We start from the raw sequence: 20,513 nt of genomic DNA on the forward strand, positions 1-20,513 counted from the left end.
TCTCCTTGGCAGCATTCTGAAATTAATCTGGTCAGTGTTTAGCTGTGATATAACATCTGGGCCCAACATAAGCTTTGATATAAGATTCATGCTTATACTTAGGATGCCTACTTCCTTTGCATCTTGGAGGAAGCTTGTTTCTGCCTCAAAATTGACACCTACCTCTACTGAACCTCATCCAACAATACAACAGTACGTCCAGGGAACCCTTTTCAATGGGGCAATTCTAGTACTTGGCTTTTAGAACATTTTCAAAAAGTGTGGTGCTGGAAAAGCACAGCCAGTCAAGCAGCATCCGAAGAACAGGAGAGTCGATGTTTTAAGCCTAACCTCATCAGGAACGTTCCTGATAAAGGGCTTATGCTCAAACCATCAACTATCCTGCTCCTTGGATGCGGCTGTGCTTTTCCAGTACCACAGTTTTTGACTCTGATCTCCAGCATCTTCAGTCCTCACTTTCTCCTTAGAATATTTTGCCTTTTTGCAGCACTCAGCAAAATTGGCACCAACAGTTTTATAAGGGAAAGAAAAAAACAGCTAGTTCAGAGAAATAACCCTTTAATACTACACTGCTTATTCACAACTCATTTGCAGACCCTGTATTCCATGCACATGAGTACATGTGTTAATAAGTGCCTTTAGGCTGTGTGAAATCTTGCCTTGAACTTTATATTCTGCTTTTAAAACCGTTAACATGCATATTGTCAACTGTCATGGATTGCCATCTTCAGTTTGTTGTGTGGTTTGGAATAGTTTTACAGTTGAAAAGATGCCTGGGAAGCTAAGACGTTGTTATAGTTCCCACCAACAATTCCCTGGAGCTGTCCCATGTGCTGAAATTCAACTCTATTCAAACAAGGCAGCCAGTTGGATAGGTTTAAATTAGAAATGAAACAAACCAGTCTTACACTTGGTGTTTTTAATCCTGCATACTTTATGCAATGCTGTTTTATGTATAGTCCAATAGAGATAATTATATTCTCATTAGTAAACTACAGATTACAGTAATTAAGTACAAGATAGATTAAGGACATTTTGCCTATACAGCTGTAGAACAGATTAACTTTAAAAAAAAGGCATCCACTACAAATAATTGCTCTTGTCACTCAATTCTTCCCATTGGACTGGTTAAATTTTGGTATACAAATTATGGGATGAGAGGAGACAAAATATGCACCAATGAGATTCAACAAAGAGTTGAAAAGCAGCTGTTCCTTGGAGCACTGGTGTAAATTGTTATGGAATACCCTGTTATTGCTTCAGAAATAGTTGATGCCATCTGGCAATGACATGCAAAGATTTCTATTGGGACATATAAAGCCATCTCTTCCATGACACATTTTCACTGCAATGGGCCAAGAGTGTGGAAAACTGCTTTGAATCAAACCTCCTTGTCTAGAGTCATACAGCCATAGAGTCACAAAGCACAGAAACAGACCCTTCGCTCCAACCAGTCCACGTTGAATATAATCCTAAACTGAACTAGTCTCACCTGCAACACCTGGTCCATATCCCTCCAAACCTTTTCTATTCGGATACTTATCCAAATGTCTTTAAAATGTTTTAATTTTGCCCATATCCACCACTTCCTCAAAGTTCTTTCCACACGCAAACCACCCACTGTGTAAATAAATTGTCCCCATTTCTTTTTTAAATCTCTCTTCTTTCATCTTAAAAAGGTGGCACCTTGTCTTGAAATCCCCCTTCCTAGGGACAAGACACCTACCATTAACTCTATCTATACCCTTCGTAATTTTATTAATATCTATAAGGTCACCCCTCCACTTCCTATATTCCAGTGAAAAAAGTCTCACTTTTTTGCCAGATTTCAACATAACACTGTTTAACGAGTAGACATGGCATATATTTGAATCTATAACACACATTCTTGCGTTCCACAATTTTTTGTTTAATTTACTTTTGTAATATGGGTGTTGCTGGAGGTAAACATTTATTGTCTGTCACTAGTTGCCCTTGGGAAGATGGTGGTGAGCTGACTACTTGAACCGCTGCAGTCCACCTGTTGTAGGTTGACCAATAAAGTGATTAGGCAGGGAATTCTAGGATTTTGACCCCGTGACAGTGAAGGAACAGCAATAGATTTCCAAGTAAGATGACGAGTGGCTTGGAAGGGAACCTGCAGGTTGTGGTGATCCCATGTACCTGCTGGCTTTGTCCTTTTAGGTGGAAGGTGTTGTGGATTTAGGCGGTGCTGTCTGAGGATCTTTGGTGAATTTCTGCAGTGCATCTTGCAGACCGTACATACTTCTGCTACTGAGCATTGATGGCAGAGGGATTGGATGTTTGTGAATGTAGTGCCAATAAGTGGGCTGCTTTGTTCTGGATGGTGTTAGGTTTCATTCCTGTTGTTGGATCTGCACCTATTCAGGCAAGCGGGGAGTATTCTAACACAGTCCCTGATTTGTGGCGTCAAGAAGTGAGTTACTTGCCACAGGATTCTGAGCCTCTGACCTGCTCTTGTAGCCACTTTATTTATGTGACTTGATTTTTGGCCAATGATAACTCCCAGGATGTTGATAGTTGGGGGGGAATCATGCCATGCCAACAAAATCTTAATGTACTTTAGTATATCAACACCTAAAACACAACAATATTTCAAACAGCTCATTCTTGTCATTGCATGACAACAAGTAACTGGGGCACAGTTTGATGATGGCTAGAACTTATCTTTTTTTCAATATCTACATTTTTCATTTCCTAAGTTTCCTAACTTTCCTGCATGTTTTGACTTCATAAACTACTGTTCGCTTTTGAAATGTTGCAGTGCCTTCAAATCTGAGAGAATTGTGATTTTCTTTGAATAAAGCCGAAAAAGCAATTCTTTAATTTATTCCACAGGGTGTCATGGATATTTATCTGATGTTATTTTTATTGCTTTTTTGTAATATTGCTGCTTATGTTGAAAAATAGATCCAACTAGTCCAATTCACTAACAAGATTCAAATTTTATTGGAAATCAAAAGTAATATGTGAAAATAAGAAATTCTTCCAAGTGTAATTTTATTTAAAGAGTTTCCTTTGTGAAATGATCCTTAGACGAGTTGACTATAAGGATGGGATAATTCAACTTTACTCATGTTTCCTTGAAATGTTAAGTTTTGTTTTGTGGAAATTATCAAGATAATGCTCTGAATGCTTTTCTTTTATCCCACCAGACTCTCCGGTCAATCAGTAGACTTCTGCTGCTTCTCATCTCACTACCTGGCTGAACATCTCCTCTATCTCTCAGGTATGCTATTTTAATTCTTACTTCTGAATTGAAATTCTGTCATGATTGGGAAATAGATTGCAAAAAAACCCCTAAGAACAGGAAAATACCAGATATTTCAAGTTATTACTAGTATCTGTTTAATAATGACAAGATTACTATTGTTACATTGATCTTTCTGAATATTACATATTAAATATAGATAAAGTATGTTTTTTAATTTCATTCATGGTATGTGGTGTCACTGGCAGGACCAGCATTTATTGCCCATCCCAAATTGCCCATGAGAAGGTGGTGGTGAGCTGCACTCTTAAACTGCTGCAGTCAATTTAGCGTAGCTATACCCAGAAGATTGTTAGGCACGGAGTTCCATGACTTTAACCCAGTGACACTGAAGGCACGGTGAAATAGTTCCAAGTCAGGATGGTGAGTGGCTTGGGTGGAAGCTTACAATTGATGGTGTCCCTATTTTTCAGTTACTCTTCTTGTTCTATATGATAGTGTTCATGGGTTTAGAAATTGCAGTTTGAGGAGATTTTGTGATCTTTGTAGTGCATCTTGCATCTTGTTGGCAAATCTCAGGAGGTCCAGTAGCATCTGTGGAGAGAAAGCAGAGTTAACATGTTGAGTCGGGTGACTCTTCATTAGAACTGATAGCAGTTGGGAAAAAGTGATATTTAGGCAAGCCTGAAGTTTTTTCATTCACCCTCACCATCCTCCGCCTGGCCAACCTCATCCTTACTCTGAACAATTTCTCCTTTTAACTCTTCTCACTTTCTTCAGGTCAAAGGTATGGCTATGGGTACCTGCATGGGCACCAGTTATGCCTGTTTCTGTAGGGTAGATGGAACATTCCTTGTTCCAGTCCTATTCCAGTGCTACACACAACTCTTTCCCTGGTACATCAATGATATCATCAGTGCTGCTTTACTCATTCGTCCAAAATTAGGAGGTTTATTAATTTCACGTCCAAATTCCACCCGTTCTCACCTTTACCTGGTTCTTCATTGTCTCCTCCCTTCTCTTCTTGATCTCTCTGTTACTATTTCTGGGAATAGGCTGGCCACTGATATCCGTTAGAAATCCATCGATTCTCAGTTATCTGCTTCCTGTAAAGACTCTATTCTATTCTCCCATTCCTCCATTGTATCTGTTCTGATGATGACACCTTCAGTGGGGGGCGGGGGTGGGGCTCTGAAATATTCGCCTCGTTCATCAACTGAGGATTCCCCAGCACCATGATTGACAAGACCCTTAGCTGTGACTGACTCATCTCTCACACTTCAGACCTCACCCCTCTCTTCCCTCTCACAACGATAAGATACCCCTTTACCTGCACTTCACACAATCTAGCCAACTATATTCACTGCTCACAGTGTGGTCTCCTCTACACTGAGGAGACTAATTACAGACTGAGTGACCGCTTTGCAGAACAGCTACATGCTGTCTATAATAATGATCCTGAGTTTTCAGGTGCCTGTGATTTCGACATGACTGTGTTCCCATGCCAACATTTCTGGTGCAGGCCTGCTACAGGGCTCCAGGAACCTCTGTTCAAGATCAAACAACATTTCACTTTCTGCTTAGGGACTCTGCAGCCTCTAAGATCAACATCGAGTTCATTAACCTTAGAGCCTGACTCCATCCTTCCATTTTTTTTTAACCACCCTTACACCATGGTTCTGGTCCAGCATAGCCTGTCCATTCTCTCCTACTAGAGAAAGTGAGGGCTGCAGATGCTGGAAATCAGAGCTGAAAATGTGTTGCTGGAAAAGCGCAGCAGGTCAGGCAGCATCCAAGGAACAGGAGAATCGACGTTTCGGGCATAAGCCCTTCTTCACTCATTCTCTCCTACTCCCAGCTCTCATTATCACTGATACAGCTTCTCTTCTGTCCTGACTTACTGTGAGTAATCTTTTTTGTTTACCTACCCCTTTCATATTTCTGTCTCTCTAGGCTCCATCTCCTCTTACCTGCTCATCTCTCCCAGCAAAACCCTAACCTTGTCTTTAGCAGAATTACCACCTTATCCTTGCTGCTATCAGTTCTGATGAAGACTCACTGAACTTGAAACAATCACTCTGTTTCTCTGCTCACACATGCTGCCAGACCTGCTGAGTTTGCCAGCAATATTTTTTATGTTTCAGATTTCCAGTATCTGCAGTTCTCTGTTTAATATATTGTAGATACTGTACAATGCTGCTACTAAGTATCAGTGGTGGAGAGAGTGGTGTCAATCAGGCAACTGCTTTGTCCTGGATGATATAAAGCTTCTTCACTGTTGTTGAAGCTGCATTCATCCAATCAAGTAGGGAGTCTTCCATTGCACTTCTGACTTGTGCTTTGTAGATGGTGGACAGGCTATGGGAAGTCAGGAAGTGAATAACTCTGTGCAGGTTTCATAGCCTCTGACCTACTCTTGTTGCCATTGTATTTATGTGGTTGGTCCAGTGAGTTTCTGGGCAGTGGTAACCACCACATGTTGATAATGGGAAATTCAGCAATAGTCAGGTCATTGAGTGTCAAGGTGCAATGATTAGATTTCTCTCTTGTTGGAGATTGTCATTGCCTGGTATTTTGTATGTCACATTAGTTATTGCTAGTTATCAGTCCAAACTTTTTCGTAGAGGTCTTGTTGAACTTGGACATTTACTGACTCAATACCTGAGGAGTTGTAAATGGTGCCAAAACGTTTGCATGCCATCTGTGAACATCCCCACTTTTGACCCCATAATGGAGGTGGTTATTGTAAATAGTTAGGCCAATTAACTCTTGCAGAGATATCAGTTAGTCATCCCAGCTCTCTTCGAACAACCAGTATTTTCTTCCTTTGTGTCAGGTATGGCCCCAAACAATGGAGAGTTTTCCCCCTCCCATTGATTTCAGTTTTGCTAGGGCTCCTTGATACTACACTCAGTCAAATACAAACTTAGTGTCAAAGGCAGTCACTCTCACCTCACCTCTAGAATTCAGCTCTTTTGTACATGTTTAAACCAAGGTTGTAATGAGGTTAGGAGATCAATGTCCGTGTGCAGATTGTTGCTGAACAAGTGCTGCTTGGTAGCTCTCTAGACGACCCCTTCCATCACATTACTGATGATTGAAATTAGACAGATGTGGTATTAATTGGTTGAGTTGGATTTATCCAGTTTTTGCGTACCAGACATACCTGGGCAATTTTCTTCATTTCTGGGTGAATGCTCATGTCGCAGCTGTAATGGAACACATTGGCTAGAGGTGCGGCGCATTCTGGAGGACATTACTATTGCTGGAATATTTTAGGATGCAAAGCCTATGCAGTATTCAGTGCCTTCAACCATGTCTTAATATCACATGGCATGAATTGAATTGGCTGAAGACTGACATCTGTGATGGGAATCTTCGGAGAAGGCGAAGTTGGATCATGCACTCATCACTTCTGGCTGAAGATTGTTGCTAATGCTTCAGCCTTATTTCTTTCCACTGATCTGCTGGGCACTCCCATTGTTGAGGATGACATTACTTGTGCAGTTTCCTCATCCAGTGAGTTGTTTAATTGTCTTCCATCATTCATGACTGGATGTGGCAGGACTACTGATTTGTTGGTTGAAAAATTGCTTAGCCCTGTGATAATTTGATATCTGTGCAGTTTGGCATGAAAGGAGTACTGTGTTGTAACATTCTTAGGTTCACAGCACATTTCAAGGTGTGCTTGGTGCTGCTCTTGGCAATCCTCCTGTGCTTTTCAAAAATGAATATATTAAGTAAATTAATATTCATCAATCTCCAACAGGAGAGAGCCTAATCACCTCCCTGAAACATTCAATATCGCATTGTTATTGTTAAATTTACTAGAAAATAGAACATAGAACTGTACAGCTCAGGAACAAGGCCTATGGCCCATGATGTTGTGCCAAACATGACACCAAATTAAACTAATCCTTCTGCCTACCTTTGATCTACAGAGGACTCTCGATTATCCGAATGTCGATTATCCGAACAAGATTGCAAGGTTCTGATGTTTGGCTAAACTGTGTTATCTGGCATTCGATTATCTGAACATTTGATTATCCGAAAAAATTCCCTGCCTGTATCGTTTGGGTAATCAAGGCTCCTCTGTATATTCCTCCATTCCTTGCACATCCATGTGCTTATCTAAAAGTCTCTTTAAAGCCCCTATCCTATACCTTCACAAGTACCCCAGGCAACACATTCCACACTCATACCACTCCCTTTGTAAAAGACCTGCCCTTCACATCTCCTTTGAACTTTTACCTTCTCGCCTTAAAGGCATGCCCCCGGGTCTTAACTCAGGGGAAAAAGATGCTGTCAATACTATAACATAAGAATCAGGAGCAGGAGTAGGCCGTATAGCCCTCAGGGCCTGCTCTGCCATTCAATAAGATCATGGCTGATCTTTTCATGGCCTCAACTCCACTTACCCGCCCTCTCACCATAACCCTTTACTCTTTTACTGTTCAAAAGATCATCTATCATAGCTCTACATTATGCAATGAAGAAGCCTCAACTACTTCACTGAGCAGGGAATTCCACAGATCCACAACCGTCTGGATGAAAAAGTTCCTTCTCAATTCTGGCCTAAATCTGCTCCCTGTAATTTTGAGACTATGCCTCCTAAAGCGAGTTTCACTCGCTAGTGGAAACAACTTCCCTGCTTCTATCTTATCTTTTCCCTTCATAATTTTACAAGATCCCCCCTCATTCTTCTAAATTCTAGTGGATGTAATCCCAGTTTACTCAGTCTCTCCCCATAAACCAGCTCCCTCAACTCCAGAATCAACCTAGTGAACCTTTTCTGCACTCTTTCCAGTGCCAGTACATCCTTTCTCAAGTAAGGAGACCAAATCTGCACACAGTACTCCAGGTGTGGCCTCACCAGCACCCTATACAGCTGCAATATAACCTCCCTGCTTTTAAGCAAAATTCCATTTGCCTTCTTAATTACGTGTTGTACCTGCAAACCAACCTTCTGTGATTCATGCACAAGGACACTCAGGTCCCTCTGCACAATAGCATGCTGCAATTTTTACCATTCAAATAATAATCCTTTTTACTGTTATTCCTACCAAAATGATTTCACATTTATCAACATTGAACTCCAGCTGCCAGACCTTTGCTCACTTACTTAAACTGTCTATATCCCTGTGCACACTTTGCTGTATCATTCATCTTCGTGTCATCCGCAAACTTGGACACACTACATGTGCCCCCCCTCTCCTCCCACTCTATATCATCAAAGTAAATTGTAAACAATTGTGATTCCAACACTGATCCCTGAGGCACACCACTAGTCACTGATCGTCAACTAGAAGAGGACTCATTTATCCCCAATCTTTGTTTCCTGTTACTTAGTCAATCCTCTATCCATGCTAATACATTGCCCGTAACGCCCTGCATCTTAATCTTATGCAGCAGCTTTTTGAGCAGTATCTTGTCGAATGACTTTTCGAAATCCAGAAACACCACAGCTGCTGGGTCCGCGTTGTCCATTGCATTCATAATACCTTCACAGAATTCCAAATTGCCTTTTGGTCAGGGAATTGAATATAGAAGTCAGGATGTCATGTTACAGCCTTATAAGACTTTGGTTAGCCCACACTTAGAATATTTTGTTCAGTTCTGGTCACCACATTACAGGAAGGATATGGAGACTTTGGACAGGGCGCAGAAGAGGTTTACCAGGATGCTGCCTGGATTAGAAGGTATGAGCTATAAGGAGAAGCTTGAGCTACCCTCTGCCTTCAATGGGCAAGCCAAGTCACTGTGGATCCCAAACATCTTAATTTTCTGGATGAGCCTACCATGAGGGACCTTGTCGAAAGTTTATATAAGTGATTTGAATGTGAGCATAAGAAGCATAATTAGTAAGTTTGCCGATGACACCAAAATTGGAGGTGTAGTGGACAGTGAAGAAAGTTACCTCAACTTGCAATGGGATCTTGATCAGATGAGCCAATGGGCTAAGAAGTGCCAGATGGAGTTTAATTTAGATAAATGTGAGGTGCTGTATTTTGGGAAAGCAAATCTTAGCAGGACGTATACACTTAGTGGAAAGGTCCTCAGGGGTGTTGCTGGTCAGAGTATTGAGTACAGGAGTTGGGAGGTCATGTTGCGGCTGTACCGAACATTGGTTAGGCCACTGTTGGAATATTGCGTGCAATTCTGGTCTCCTTCCTATCAGAAGGATGTTGTGAAACTTGAAAAGGTTCAGAAAATATTTACAAGAATGTTGGCAGGGTTGGAGGATTTGAGCTATAGGGAGAGGCTGAATAGATTGGGGCTGTTTTCCCTGGAGCGTTGGAGGCTGAGGGGTGACCTTCTAGAGGTTTAAAAAGTCACGAGGGACATGGATAGGATAAATAGACAAAGTCTCTTCCTTGGGGTGGGGTTCTCCAGAACTAGGTGGTATAGGTTTAGGGTGAGGGGAAAGATATAAAAGAGACCTAAGGAGCAACACTTTCATACAGAGGGTGGTGCATGTATCGAATGAGCTGCCAGAGGAAGTGGTGGTGGCTGGTACTATCGCAACATTTAAAAGGCATTTGGATGGGTATATGAATAGGAAGGGTTTGGAGGGATATGGGCTGGGTGCTGGCAGGTGGGTACTAGATTGGGTTGGGATAGCTGGTCGGCATGGATGAGTTGGAGCGAAGGGTCTGTTTCCGTGCTGTACATCTCTATGACTCTATGAAAGCCTTTCTTAAATCCTTGTAGACAACATCCACTGCTCTAACCTCCTTGATCATCTTCATCAGTCCCTTGGAAAATTCAATCAAGTTCTTAAGACATGACCTGCCCAGCATAAAGCCATGCTGACTGTCCCCAATTATGCAATAGTTTTCCAAATGCATGCTAATCCTATCTCAAGGATGTCTTTCCAATAGCTTCTTAACCGTCAATGTGAGACTCACCGGTCTAAATTTTCCTGGATTATCCCTATTTCCCTTCTTAAATAAAGGAACAACATTAGCTCCTCACCAGTCCTCCGGGATCTGTCCACTGGCTAATGAGGATACAAAGATCTTGGTTAAGGCTTCAGCATTCTCCTCTCTTGTTTCTCTCAAGCATTGGGTGACAGTCTGTGTGGAGTTTGCACATTTTCTCTGTGTTTGCATAGGTTTCCTCTGCGTGCTCCGGTTTCCTCCCACAATCCAAAGATGAGCAGGTTAGATGAATTGCCCGTGCTAACTTGCCCATGGTTTTCAGGTATGTGCAGATTAGGTGCATTATTCAGGAGAAAAAAAATAGGATAATAGGGTAGGAGAATGGGCTTGGGTGCAAGATTGCTTTGCTTTCTCTGAGAGTCGAGATGGAGAAACTATTCTTTTCTCTCTTTCTGGTCATTGAGTAATTGACTAGTCAGCTACCTGTCATGTTGAGACGCAGTTCCTTATAACTTGCACAGTGTGCTTGCTACCCAAATGATGAGATAATGATAGGCCAAACCTGTCTTCTTGAATCTCAGTGACTGGCCAGTTCTGTCTTGATAACCTTTTTTTGATCATATTGCCTCACTGGTTCTCTGGTTTCCAGTCCTCATGTGATTAACAAGACAACACTCTCACCTCTGCCAACTTCTCAGTTTGCAAGGTGCCAGCCCATATGGCACGTTTATTGCACAATCTTGCAGGTTTTCATCCATTCAGTTCCTTTAACAATAGCACAGTTACACCAGATTAATCAAAAACACACAACTGGAATCAAAATAGGAATTAATGATCACTTAAACTTCAATTACTGCAAACAAACTTTATGACAGTGCTTGAAAGTTGTTAGGATCGATTGAACTCAGCATTACAGATTCAGCATGTTACAGTCCCCACCACCTTCGTGTGCTTGTTTCATTGTCCCAGTTATTTGATTTTTATGGCCATTGCTTCCCTCTTCACCACGTGTCATACCATTCATGGCAACAATGAGTAAAGGGTTGGGAGAGTGTTACTTACAGTGTTATCATGAAAAACTGAAGGAGCAGGCACATGGGAACACAAACACATGTAAGATCCCTTCCATGTCCCACACCCTCCTAAGTAGGAACAATATTGTCATTCCACCATTACCATTGGATCAAAGTCCTAGAACTCCCATCCCAACAACAATGTGGATGTTCTATCTGTTGTGGATCAGGCCAGACCCCTCAAAACATTTCAAGAAGGTAGCCCATAACCTAACTTTTCTAGTTGTTTTAAGCTGGTGTAAAGTGGATATTCCAGGAGAAATGCCGCTTTCAAACCACTTAGTTTCAAACAAAACAGAATTTATTTCCAAGATTACTGAATGAAACACAAACGATAGAAAACAGAATACCAAATAACATATTCTATCCGAAAACCCAACAGGTCATCCCAGCTTAATGATGTTGTTCCAAATACTTGCATCAATTCCCACAAACACCCCTTGGTACAAAAGGTAAAATAAAACATAGGTTCTTACAGGAGAGAAGTCAGAGAGAGAGAGAGTACCAGCCTGGACCTGCTTCTGTGGGTCTAGCAGCTTTTTCCACATTACCACTAAAAACCAAATCAAACCAGAGAAAAACTGAGCTGGGAGAACTGGCCACTCCCCTTTCATTGTACAAGTGTTTTCTAAAACTCGAAAGCCTTCTTCCGTGAGTCAGTATTTGTTAGCTATTATCAAATTGGCCCCAAAACCCTTCAACCCCAGACTTTTAATAGTATGTGTCATTTATGACCTCTCTGGGGAAAAACGCCAAGAACAGCATAACCTGGTTAAAGGAGCAGCTTTGTCACACACCCAACATGGACTGCAGTCGTTCAAGCCAAGTGGCTCACCAGTTCCTTGTGTAGAGTAATTAGTGATGGGCAATAAATGTTGGTCAAGCTAGTAATACTCACATGCTGTGAAAAAGAAACTTCTGTTTTCTGCTCGCTGAGATCTAACTTCCATTCAATCAGTTAAACTGTCATGGTGATTTGTCAAATTGTTTATTTTTAACACTTATTATTTTGTTGTTTAGGTCCCTGATGATCAGAATATAGCAAAAACAATATCATTAGCTGTTAACACTGAAAACTCCAATGCCAAAATCCCAAGTTTTTTGAGTGTGTCAAATTGAAACTGAATGCCAGAAGCTCAAACCCAAGGCTCCAAGTTTGGACGGTGTTTCTTACATCCTGGTTCAGTCTGTTCACTGAAGAAAGGCATCTAAGATTGGGGAAAGAATGGATGATGCTTACAGGGACAGGACTACCCTGATGAGGGGTGCGAAAGACATTGCCAAGGAAGTTAAGAAGCAAACAGTGAAGAAAGTCAACAAAGGAGCAGATCATGACGAATACAACCAGACCTCTTATGTCAATTTTCAAGATGATGAACATTACAACTATCGCGGAGAGAGTTATGGAGAGGAACCTCATGAAGATGAAGGATCAAGTGATGCTACTGAAGGTCACGATGAAGAGGATGAAATCTATGAAGGTGAATACCAGGGAATCCCAGATATGGGACAAAGAAAGGAGAACCAAGTAGCCATAGGACAGCCTGTCTCCGATGAGTATAAGGATCGTGAGGAACTGGATGCTGAGAGGAGGGCTGACGAGGAGGAGCTGGCACAACAGTATGAGCTGATCATTCAGGAATGCGGGCATGGCCGTTTCCAGTGGGCACTGTTCTTTGTGCTGGGATTGTCTCTCATGGCTGACGGTGTGGAGGTGTTTGTGGTGGGCTTTGTCCTGCCAAGTGCTGAGACAGATATGTGCGTAGAAAACTCCACTACAGGATGGCTGGGTGAGTAACTAAGTTAATTTGCATTTTTTGTATTCTGTTCCTATTTTTATCAAGACCAAAGCTGTATTTCACCAGATTTTATGAACTTTCATTCATTTTCTTTTCATTTTGAAATGTCATTCCCATCATTAAACCGTTTGACAAAATATGCATGAAAATGTAAAATGTGGTAGTGCTTCTTGGTGTGAAGTCTGATTATCAAAAAAAACTCAAAGAATATATTACACTGCTATATCTCTACAGGTGATTTCCTGCTATTGTCTGGTTTAGTGATATGCATTCATTTTTTTTAAAAAACCCAGCCAAATGAAAATGATATTGAAAAACATATTTGAATCTATTTTAAACAGTGATCATTTTGGACAGACCTTTATAAAATATGCAAAACTATGAGGACCATAGGAACAGTTCCATGAGGCATAGATAAATATAGTGCCACCTTTCAAACAAACAATGTACAGTGTTTTCAGAGTATAAACATTTGAAAAGAATTTCAACTTTTAGAAATGATATACTTCACATTGATGCAATAACATTTGGCTGTCAAATGGATACATACGGCACCAGTAGCTTCTAAAAAATATATGTAAGGTAGAAGATAAGGTTTACTGAGTAATTCAACTCAAGCAATGGTTGTGTCAAATTGCAAATTTACAAATCTCCTAAAAATTGAAGGAGGCAATTTTTCACCATATAATGACAAAGGAAAAGTTACACTGTTAATACAGTTGAAAGATCCAGTGTTGTGGACAAATATAGCCTTCTGCATGAGCATTAGGGATAAAGCTGCTCAGAAAATCCCAGCTAATAATTGTTCTGAGTTGTACTCATTTGACACTTGTGGTGTAGTCAGAAAATTACTGGCTGTTATTACCATCCTACATCCAAATCGGAATTAATTTGGTAGGGTCAGGTTGGCACAGAAGTATTTCTTTAGTATCTAAGACCAAATGGTCTGTGTCCTACTCTAGTACTTGAGTTGCACTCTAGACTGTCACTTTAGTGCAGAAGTGTCAAGATGCTGCATCATTGAGTATATAATATTTTGGATCAAACATTAAAACCAAGACTCCAACTGTTTGTTTTCATGTATATAAAAGATCTGATGACAATGTTCAAATATGATTCTGGCCAAGATTTATACCTCGTGTATTACCATCAAGACACAATATCTCATTGCTGTTCATGACCTTGCTGTACATAAACTGAAACTGAACAGAAACCGAATTGGGCTATCTTCTATATTTCTATAAAAGATGGTCATTAATCAATCCAACAGGGAAACATGGAGAAAATTGTTTATTCAAGGAATATCTACAATATGGAACTTGCTACCGCATGGATTATATATTGAGAATAAAATAGATGTGTTTAAGATAAATGTATTCAGGAGAATGAGTAATAGAAGGAAATGACTTTAGGTGTAAATGAGAAGGAAGAGATGAAGCTTGTGTGACATACCCACATGGGAGAGACTATTTGATCTGAATGATTCATGTTTGTTTTGTAAATTCTGTGTAATTTTCAATTGATATTGTTGCCTCAGCTTTGATACATGATTTGATGGCATTAGCAGCTGAAAATATGTTGCTGGAAAAGCGCAGCAGATCAGGCAGCATCCAAGGAACAGGAGAATTGACGTTTCGGGCATAAGCCCTTCTTCAGGAATGGCATTAGCAGTTTAGATTAGACTAGATGAATTACAATGTTGAAACAGGCCCTTCTGCCCAAGAAGTCCACACCGACCCTCCGAAGAACAACCCACCCAGACCCATTCCCCTAACACTACGGGCAATTTAGCAGGGCCAATTCACCTAACCTGCACATTTTTGGATGGTGGGAGGAAACCGGAGCACACGGAGGAAACCCACGCAGACACTGGGAGAATGTGCAAACTCCACACAGACAGTTGCCTGAGGTGGGAATTGAACCCAGGTCTCTGGCGCTGTGAGGCAGCAGTGCTAACCACTGTGCCACCGTTTCTACAATTGATGCCTCCTTTAGGTAAATAGTGAATGTACACAGAATAGAATGTTTTCCAGAGCTGAGTTCTCAGGGAAACTGTTCAGGATTAGCATTGATAGTTGGAGCTACAATGCTGAGTGAATCGGTGACAGATGTCAACTCAAAGAAGGCTACCCTTTGTCAAGTGAGCTTGGCATGGACATGCCTCTTACTTGACCTGGCAGAATAACAGCAGCTGTTACACATTTGAATGAGACATATTGGCAGATGAAAACCCATATGGAGGCCTGGACTGGAGTCATTGCCTACAGCTTTGGAAAAATGGAGCAATCTCTGGGGTCAGGTGCTTGCCTTCTGAACATGGTCATCAGTCATTTTGAGATTTAAAACTGTGGCAAGGTTGCTGCTGCCCTGAGGACCTTTGGTGCTAATCCTTAATGCAGAAGTTAAATGGCAACGTATATTAATATATCTCTTAAAGTAAATGTACTGTTCAATCCAGCAATGAAAATACATCTCAAACAACAGACTGTAAGAGCCACGTAATATAAAAGAAGGTCGAAATGATGCTGAACCCAGTTAGTACATATCAGACTCCATAAGAACCACCGAGATTCTAAAAATGTAAATCTCTGGTGGATTGGATTTGGAGTAATTTCTACTATCTATGCACGAGGCAATAACTGATCAAAGGTGTTGTGTCAGGCCTGACCGCCAAACTTATGATCCTGGTGAGATCATCAAATTATCTTATGAACTCAGATGAGATCAGACATGACTACCAACTTTTTGTCACTTTTATCCTGCCAACTTTATCTAGTTTGGTCAAGCAACTTCCAGGTTGTTTGAAAGTAGACAAAACGTACACTTAGAAAATAAAACCTCAAGACTCCATAGTTTTGCACAAAACATTAAAGATACAAGCTGGAAGATAATACAATTCATATACATCAATACTCAGAATTAATATGTGATTAACTTGGCTAATGTACAATGATCAAATACTTGTCAGCACACAAGATTGATGGATCTCAGATTACCAGTTATGTACTGGGTTATGAGAATAACATTACCTTTATGGGTAAACGACATTGAAGTGTTCCATCAGTCATGACCATATTGAATAGTGGAGCAGGTTTGATGGGCTGATTGACCCACTTCTGTTCCTATGTCTCTATAAATAACTCCATAACTGAAGTCCCTCACCCTTGAAACCATTCTTTTAAATGTTTTCTCCACCATGTCTGGAGCCATAATAAAAGTGTTATGCTAAGAATTCAGCAGATCATTCCAGTTGAGGCCTAACCAGTTTTCTTCCTAAAGGTTGATCAAACTTTTTTTTAAACTTTATCCCTCTGTTTACAATACCCTGAGCATTGTGTAGTTTTGGTCTCTATATAAGTGCATTCGAGGCAGTTCAACAGTCGTGGAATGGGAGCAGGGGTTATCTTATGAAGGAAGATTGGACAGGTTTGATTTGTAACCATTGGAAGTTTGATAAATTATCAATTGTTGTCACACACATCAAGGCACATTAAAAAGTATTGTTTTGTGAGCTATACAGGCAGATTTTGCCATACAACATGCATCAGGTAGCAGAACAGTGCAAAATACAGAGTTACAGTCACAGCGACGGTGCAGAGAGTGCGAGATTAGAATTAACATTTGAAAGGTCTGTTCAAAGTCCTGATAAGAATGAGGAAGAAGCTGTTCTTGAATATGTCCATATGTGTATTTAAACTTTTATATCTTTCTACCCGATGAAAGAGAGTATAACTGGGATGGGAGAGGCTTTGATTATATTGGTTGCGTCTAAAGGCAGTGGGAGGTATAGAAGGTGTCAATGGATGGAAGGCTGATTTACGTGCTGGACTGGGCTGTGTTCACATTTCTATCTAGTTTCTTGCCGTCTTGCGATGAGCAGTTGTTATACCACAGTGTGATGCATCCAGATAGGATTCTTTGCAGATGATCTTATTGGAGCATACAAGATCCTGAGGGATCTTGACAGGATGGTTGCCAAAATGAGTGCTTTTTTGTGTGGGAAAGACTAGAACTAAAGAGCAGAGTTTAAAATAGAATTTCACCCATTTAAGATGGAGACAAGGAGATCTTTTTTCTTTCAGAGGATTAAGAGTCTATGGAACTCTTCAGCACACAACAGTGGATGCAAAGTCATTGAATACTTTTTGCAAAGAGGTAAATAAATAATTGACAATCAATGGAGACAACGATTATCAGGGTAACTGGAAATATGGAGTTGAAGCAGCAATGACACCAACCACGACCGCCTCAAATCCTGCAACAGGAACAAGGAGCTAAATGGTCTAATCTTGCTCATAATAGTATTACTCAATATTCCTTGCTTAACAGTTTACTAAAGTTATGGAATTGTTATTAATATTATTTCTTGCACAAAATGCGCAGCTTTTGTTTTAGTTATTAAGGTCCTTTTTGCTGGGGTGATGTTACCGATGGATTGTTTATTTATTTCTTGTGGAGTTTTGATGGAAAATTAGAATAATCTCAGTAACTGTTGCTTTTGTTTTTAAATTACCTCAAGTACATTCTTTCATGGTTCAGCTGGTAGAAGATAAATTGAACATTGACACAGAGCCTTAGAACAACATCCAGAGTTTGACACATCTACCTACTCAGAAATATGGCCTTATCTGGGTATTGGTTACACTGAATTTACAGTACAGAATTTGACCTTGCTTCTCTATGCCAGTGCTTAGACTTCACACAAAGCTCCTCATATTCTATTTACTTCATTCACTCGATCAACATAACCTTTCCACCCTATCGACATATTCACCCTTTCAACATACCCTTCAACATATCAGGAGAGCTTTGGGTACTTGCAGCAACTTGCAAGATAGGGACAGCACCTGTAATTATTGGGGTGGTCATCAATGCCTTTATTTATCATGCCAGACCTCTTCTGCTACCAAAGTATTGGAGTGCCAAATAAAATGAAGCATTTCATATAGTTTTTGTACAATGGAATACCTATGTTTTTCACAAATCAAACTAGGGTCAGGCATCAGCACATCACTTCCATTTGCGTTTCCAAATTGTTTTTGTCTGTCTTTGTATTGTTGCCCATTAGTTCTTTCTTTCCTATTCCCTTTTGCACAAGTTAAAAAATGCTTTGGTCACTTTGGGTCTCAGAAATGTTCCACCTTTTATTTCTTTTATAGCTGGCCTCTTACTTGAGGCCACACCCTTTTACTTTTGAGCAGTAGCTTTCAAAAGTTCTGGAACTCCTCCCTTCCTCACCTGTACTGCTAACACATTTTTGTGAGAGGGGAGTTTACTTGACTAATTTATTGAAGTTCGGAGAGAAGTAACATTTAATATGTGATTGTCACAGTTGCAGATCGAGAACACTATAAATCCAAAATAAATGGCAACTGACTAGCAATTTAGAGATTGAGAATGTAAATCTTACCATTACAAATGGGAAAATTAGATTAATTAAATCTGTTAGTTTGGATCATATAAAAATAATTGTCAGAAGCTTTGCAAAAACCTACTTCCTTGCTAACCTTCAGGGAAGCTGCCACCTCCAGTCAATCTGGCTTACATGTGACTCCTGTTCCTCTCTGCATGATTGACTCTTAATGCCCTTGAGGGAACTAGTGAAGGTCAGTGAATTCACATGTTTACTTAAATATCTAGCATGAAATTTGATTAGGTTATAAGCTAATACTTGAGAACTTCCGTTTTCCATTGCGCATGGATAGAATTATAAATGCAATGCTATTCTGTTGTTAGTATGAAGAATTCGGAACACTGCTGCATGTTGCTGCTTTAATGTGCTATGGAAAATACAGCTACAATAAAAGAAATCCAGTAAGTTGATTAACAAACATTAATCAATAGAACTGACTTCAGGTCAACAGAAGATCAATGCTTTTACTTTTACTGAAAGAAATGTCCGTTTGATGGAGCTGCTTCATGTTATTGGTGAGGGCAAGGGGTTAACTCAAGTGATATTATTGATCTCTATTCCAATCTCAGTATCCCTTGAGTAGGTTTAATACTCTCATTTGCTAATGTACTTCCTTGATGTGGGATAAGCAAATCCATCAGCCTATCAATGAAAGGATCAATTACAGAGGCTTAAAACTAGTAATGCAATGATTGCTTCCTTTCTCTAGTAATTTACATTACTGAACTCAAAGCAAAATTGTTTCTAATGAATGGTGCATAATTTGTCGCAAAGTACTTAAAAATAGTTGTGAATGTTCTCTGTATGAAGGCAGATCCCTTATGATTAATTGCTGGAACCATGGCAAACAGTGCACCTACTAAGGTTAGGGATCAAATCCTGTGCTGTTAGTGTTAATCTGATCCACATCATTGTCATCTAGCCAATGAAGGTAACCCTCCCCCACCACTATTAGGACCGTGACCAACTAATCACAGCACATTATGAAACTGTCATCAACATGTCAATACAAACTTAAAGAAGAGAAAACCAAAGACCTGTGGATGCTGGAAATCAGCAACAAAAACAGAAATTGCTGGAAAATCTCAGCAGGTCTGGCAGCATCTGTGGAGAGAAAGCAGAGTTATTGTTACAGGTCTAGTGACCCTTCAAAACCTAAAAAACAGTTTTATCACCACAGCCTTTTAAAAAATTAGTTGGAGGTAATACACATTTACACTTAACTCCCATGATTTTTTTCTTTTTTTGTTAAAGAAGTTCCGATGAAATCATGGAGGAAGAGGATTGCAGTGCCTGCATTGAGTAATTGAGCCTGACAGTGTGAGGGAGCTCAATTAACACAATTGAAAGACCATAATCCTTAAAGTATACTTGAGTTACTGGCCAAGTCTGCTGATGTTAATTCATGAACCTCACAGTCAATCTAACTAAATCCTTTCAGTCAATTTATCTTTTTAGTAATGTTTTTAGCTGTCACCATTCAACAAACTCAGGAGATGGACAGAAGGAAATAATATCAAATTTAGCCAGAATTATTTTGTTTGAAATTTGCACAGTGCTAGATTTTGACAATTTTTTTTAACTGAGAAAACTGCTATTTTCCAACTTAATTTATGGCCAGCTGCTGAAATTACATAATCTTTCAGAGAGGGTTTGCTCAACAGAAATGAAAATTTGCCACTGATCATGCCTCTAATAATGATCCCTTGGTATTTCATAAGCTGTTAACAGCAACTTACATGAGGTAAACACTTGGAGTTCAAATTGAAACTATGCAGTTTGTAATAGTGGTTAATGGTTCGTGCCAGTTAAAATATCACTTTAATTGACAAATGTTGCATGTTCAGCAAAGAAATTAGGCATGGAGAAATACAGATTATGGAATGTGATCAATAAATGTATAAATGAGGCCCTGACAGCAATCTCTGAAAGATGCAAATGTTATCAATAGCACTTATTTGTTTGTACAGCATCATTAACAGAGAGAATAAAGATCAAAAGCACTTCAAGGAAGCCTGATTAGCAAAAGCTGCCACTAAAGGAGATACAGGGTGTCCTCACTTATAGTTGGTGTTGTGTTCCTAAACATTGCAACATTACGTGAAAAGATTTTAA

At 40.0% G+C, this 20,513-nt stretch overlaps 1 protein-coding gene across 3 annotated transcripts in view; it reads left to right on the top strand.

Annotated features, from left to right (window-relative positions):
- Positions 1–20,513, top strand: part of sv2ca (synaptic vesicle glycoprotein 2Ca) — a 209,698-nt gene that overhangs the window by 41,569 nt on the left and 147,616 nt on the right. For all 3 annotated transcript variants that reach the window (XM_043707301.2, XM_043707310.2, XM_043707291.2), the window contains exons 2-3: positions 3,177–3,250; positions 12,207–12,976. In XM_043707301.2, coding sequence (XP_043563236.1) covers positions 12,412–12,976 — 565 coding nt within the window. In that variant the 5' untranslated portion in view covers positions 3,177–3,250; positions 12,207–12,411. The remainder of the gene's footprint in view (positions 1–3,176; positions 3,251–12,206; positions 12,977–20,513) is intronic.

The sequence above is a fragment of the Chiloscyllium plagiosum genome, unplaced genomic scaffold (genome assembly GCF_037043375.1).
Source record: "Chiloscyllium plagiosum isolate Xiang-an unplaced genomic scaffold, Cpla_swu_hap1 HiC_scaffold_2, whole genome shotgun sequence".
NCBI lineage: Eukaryota > Metazoa > Chordata > Chondrichthyes > Orectolobiformes > Hemiscylliidae > Chiloscyllium > Chiloscyllium plagiosum.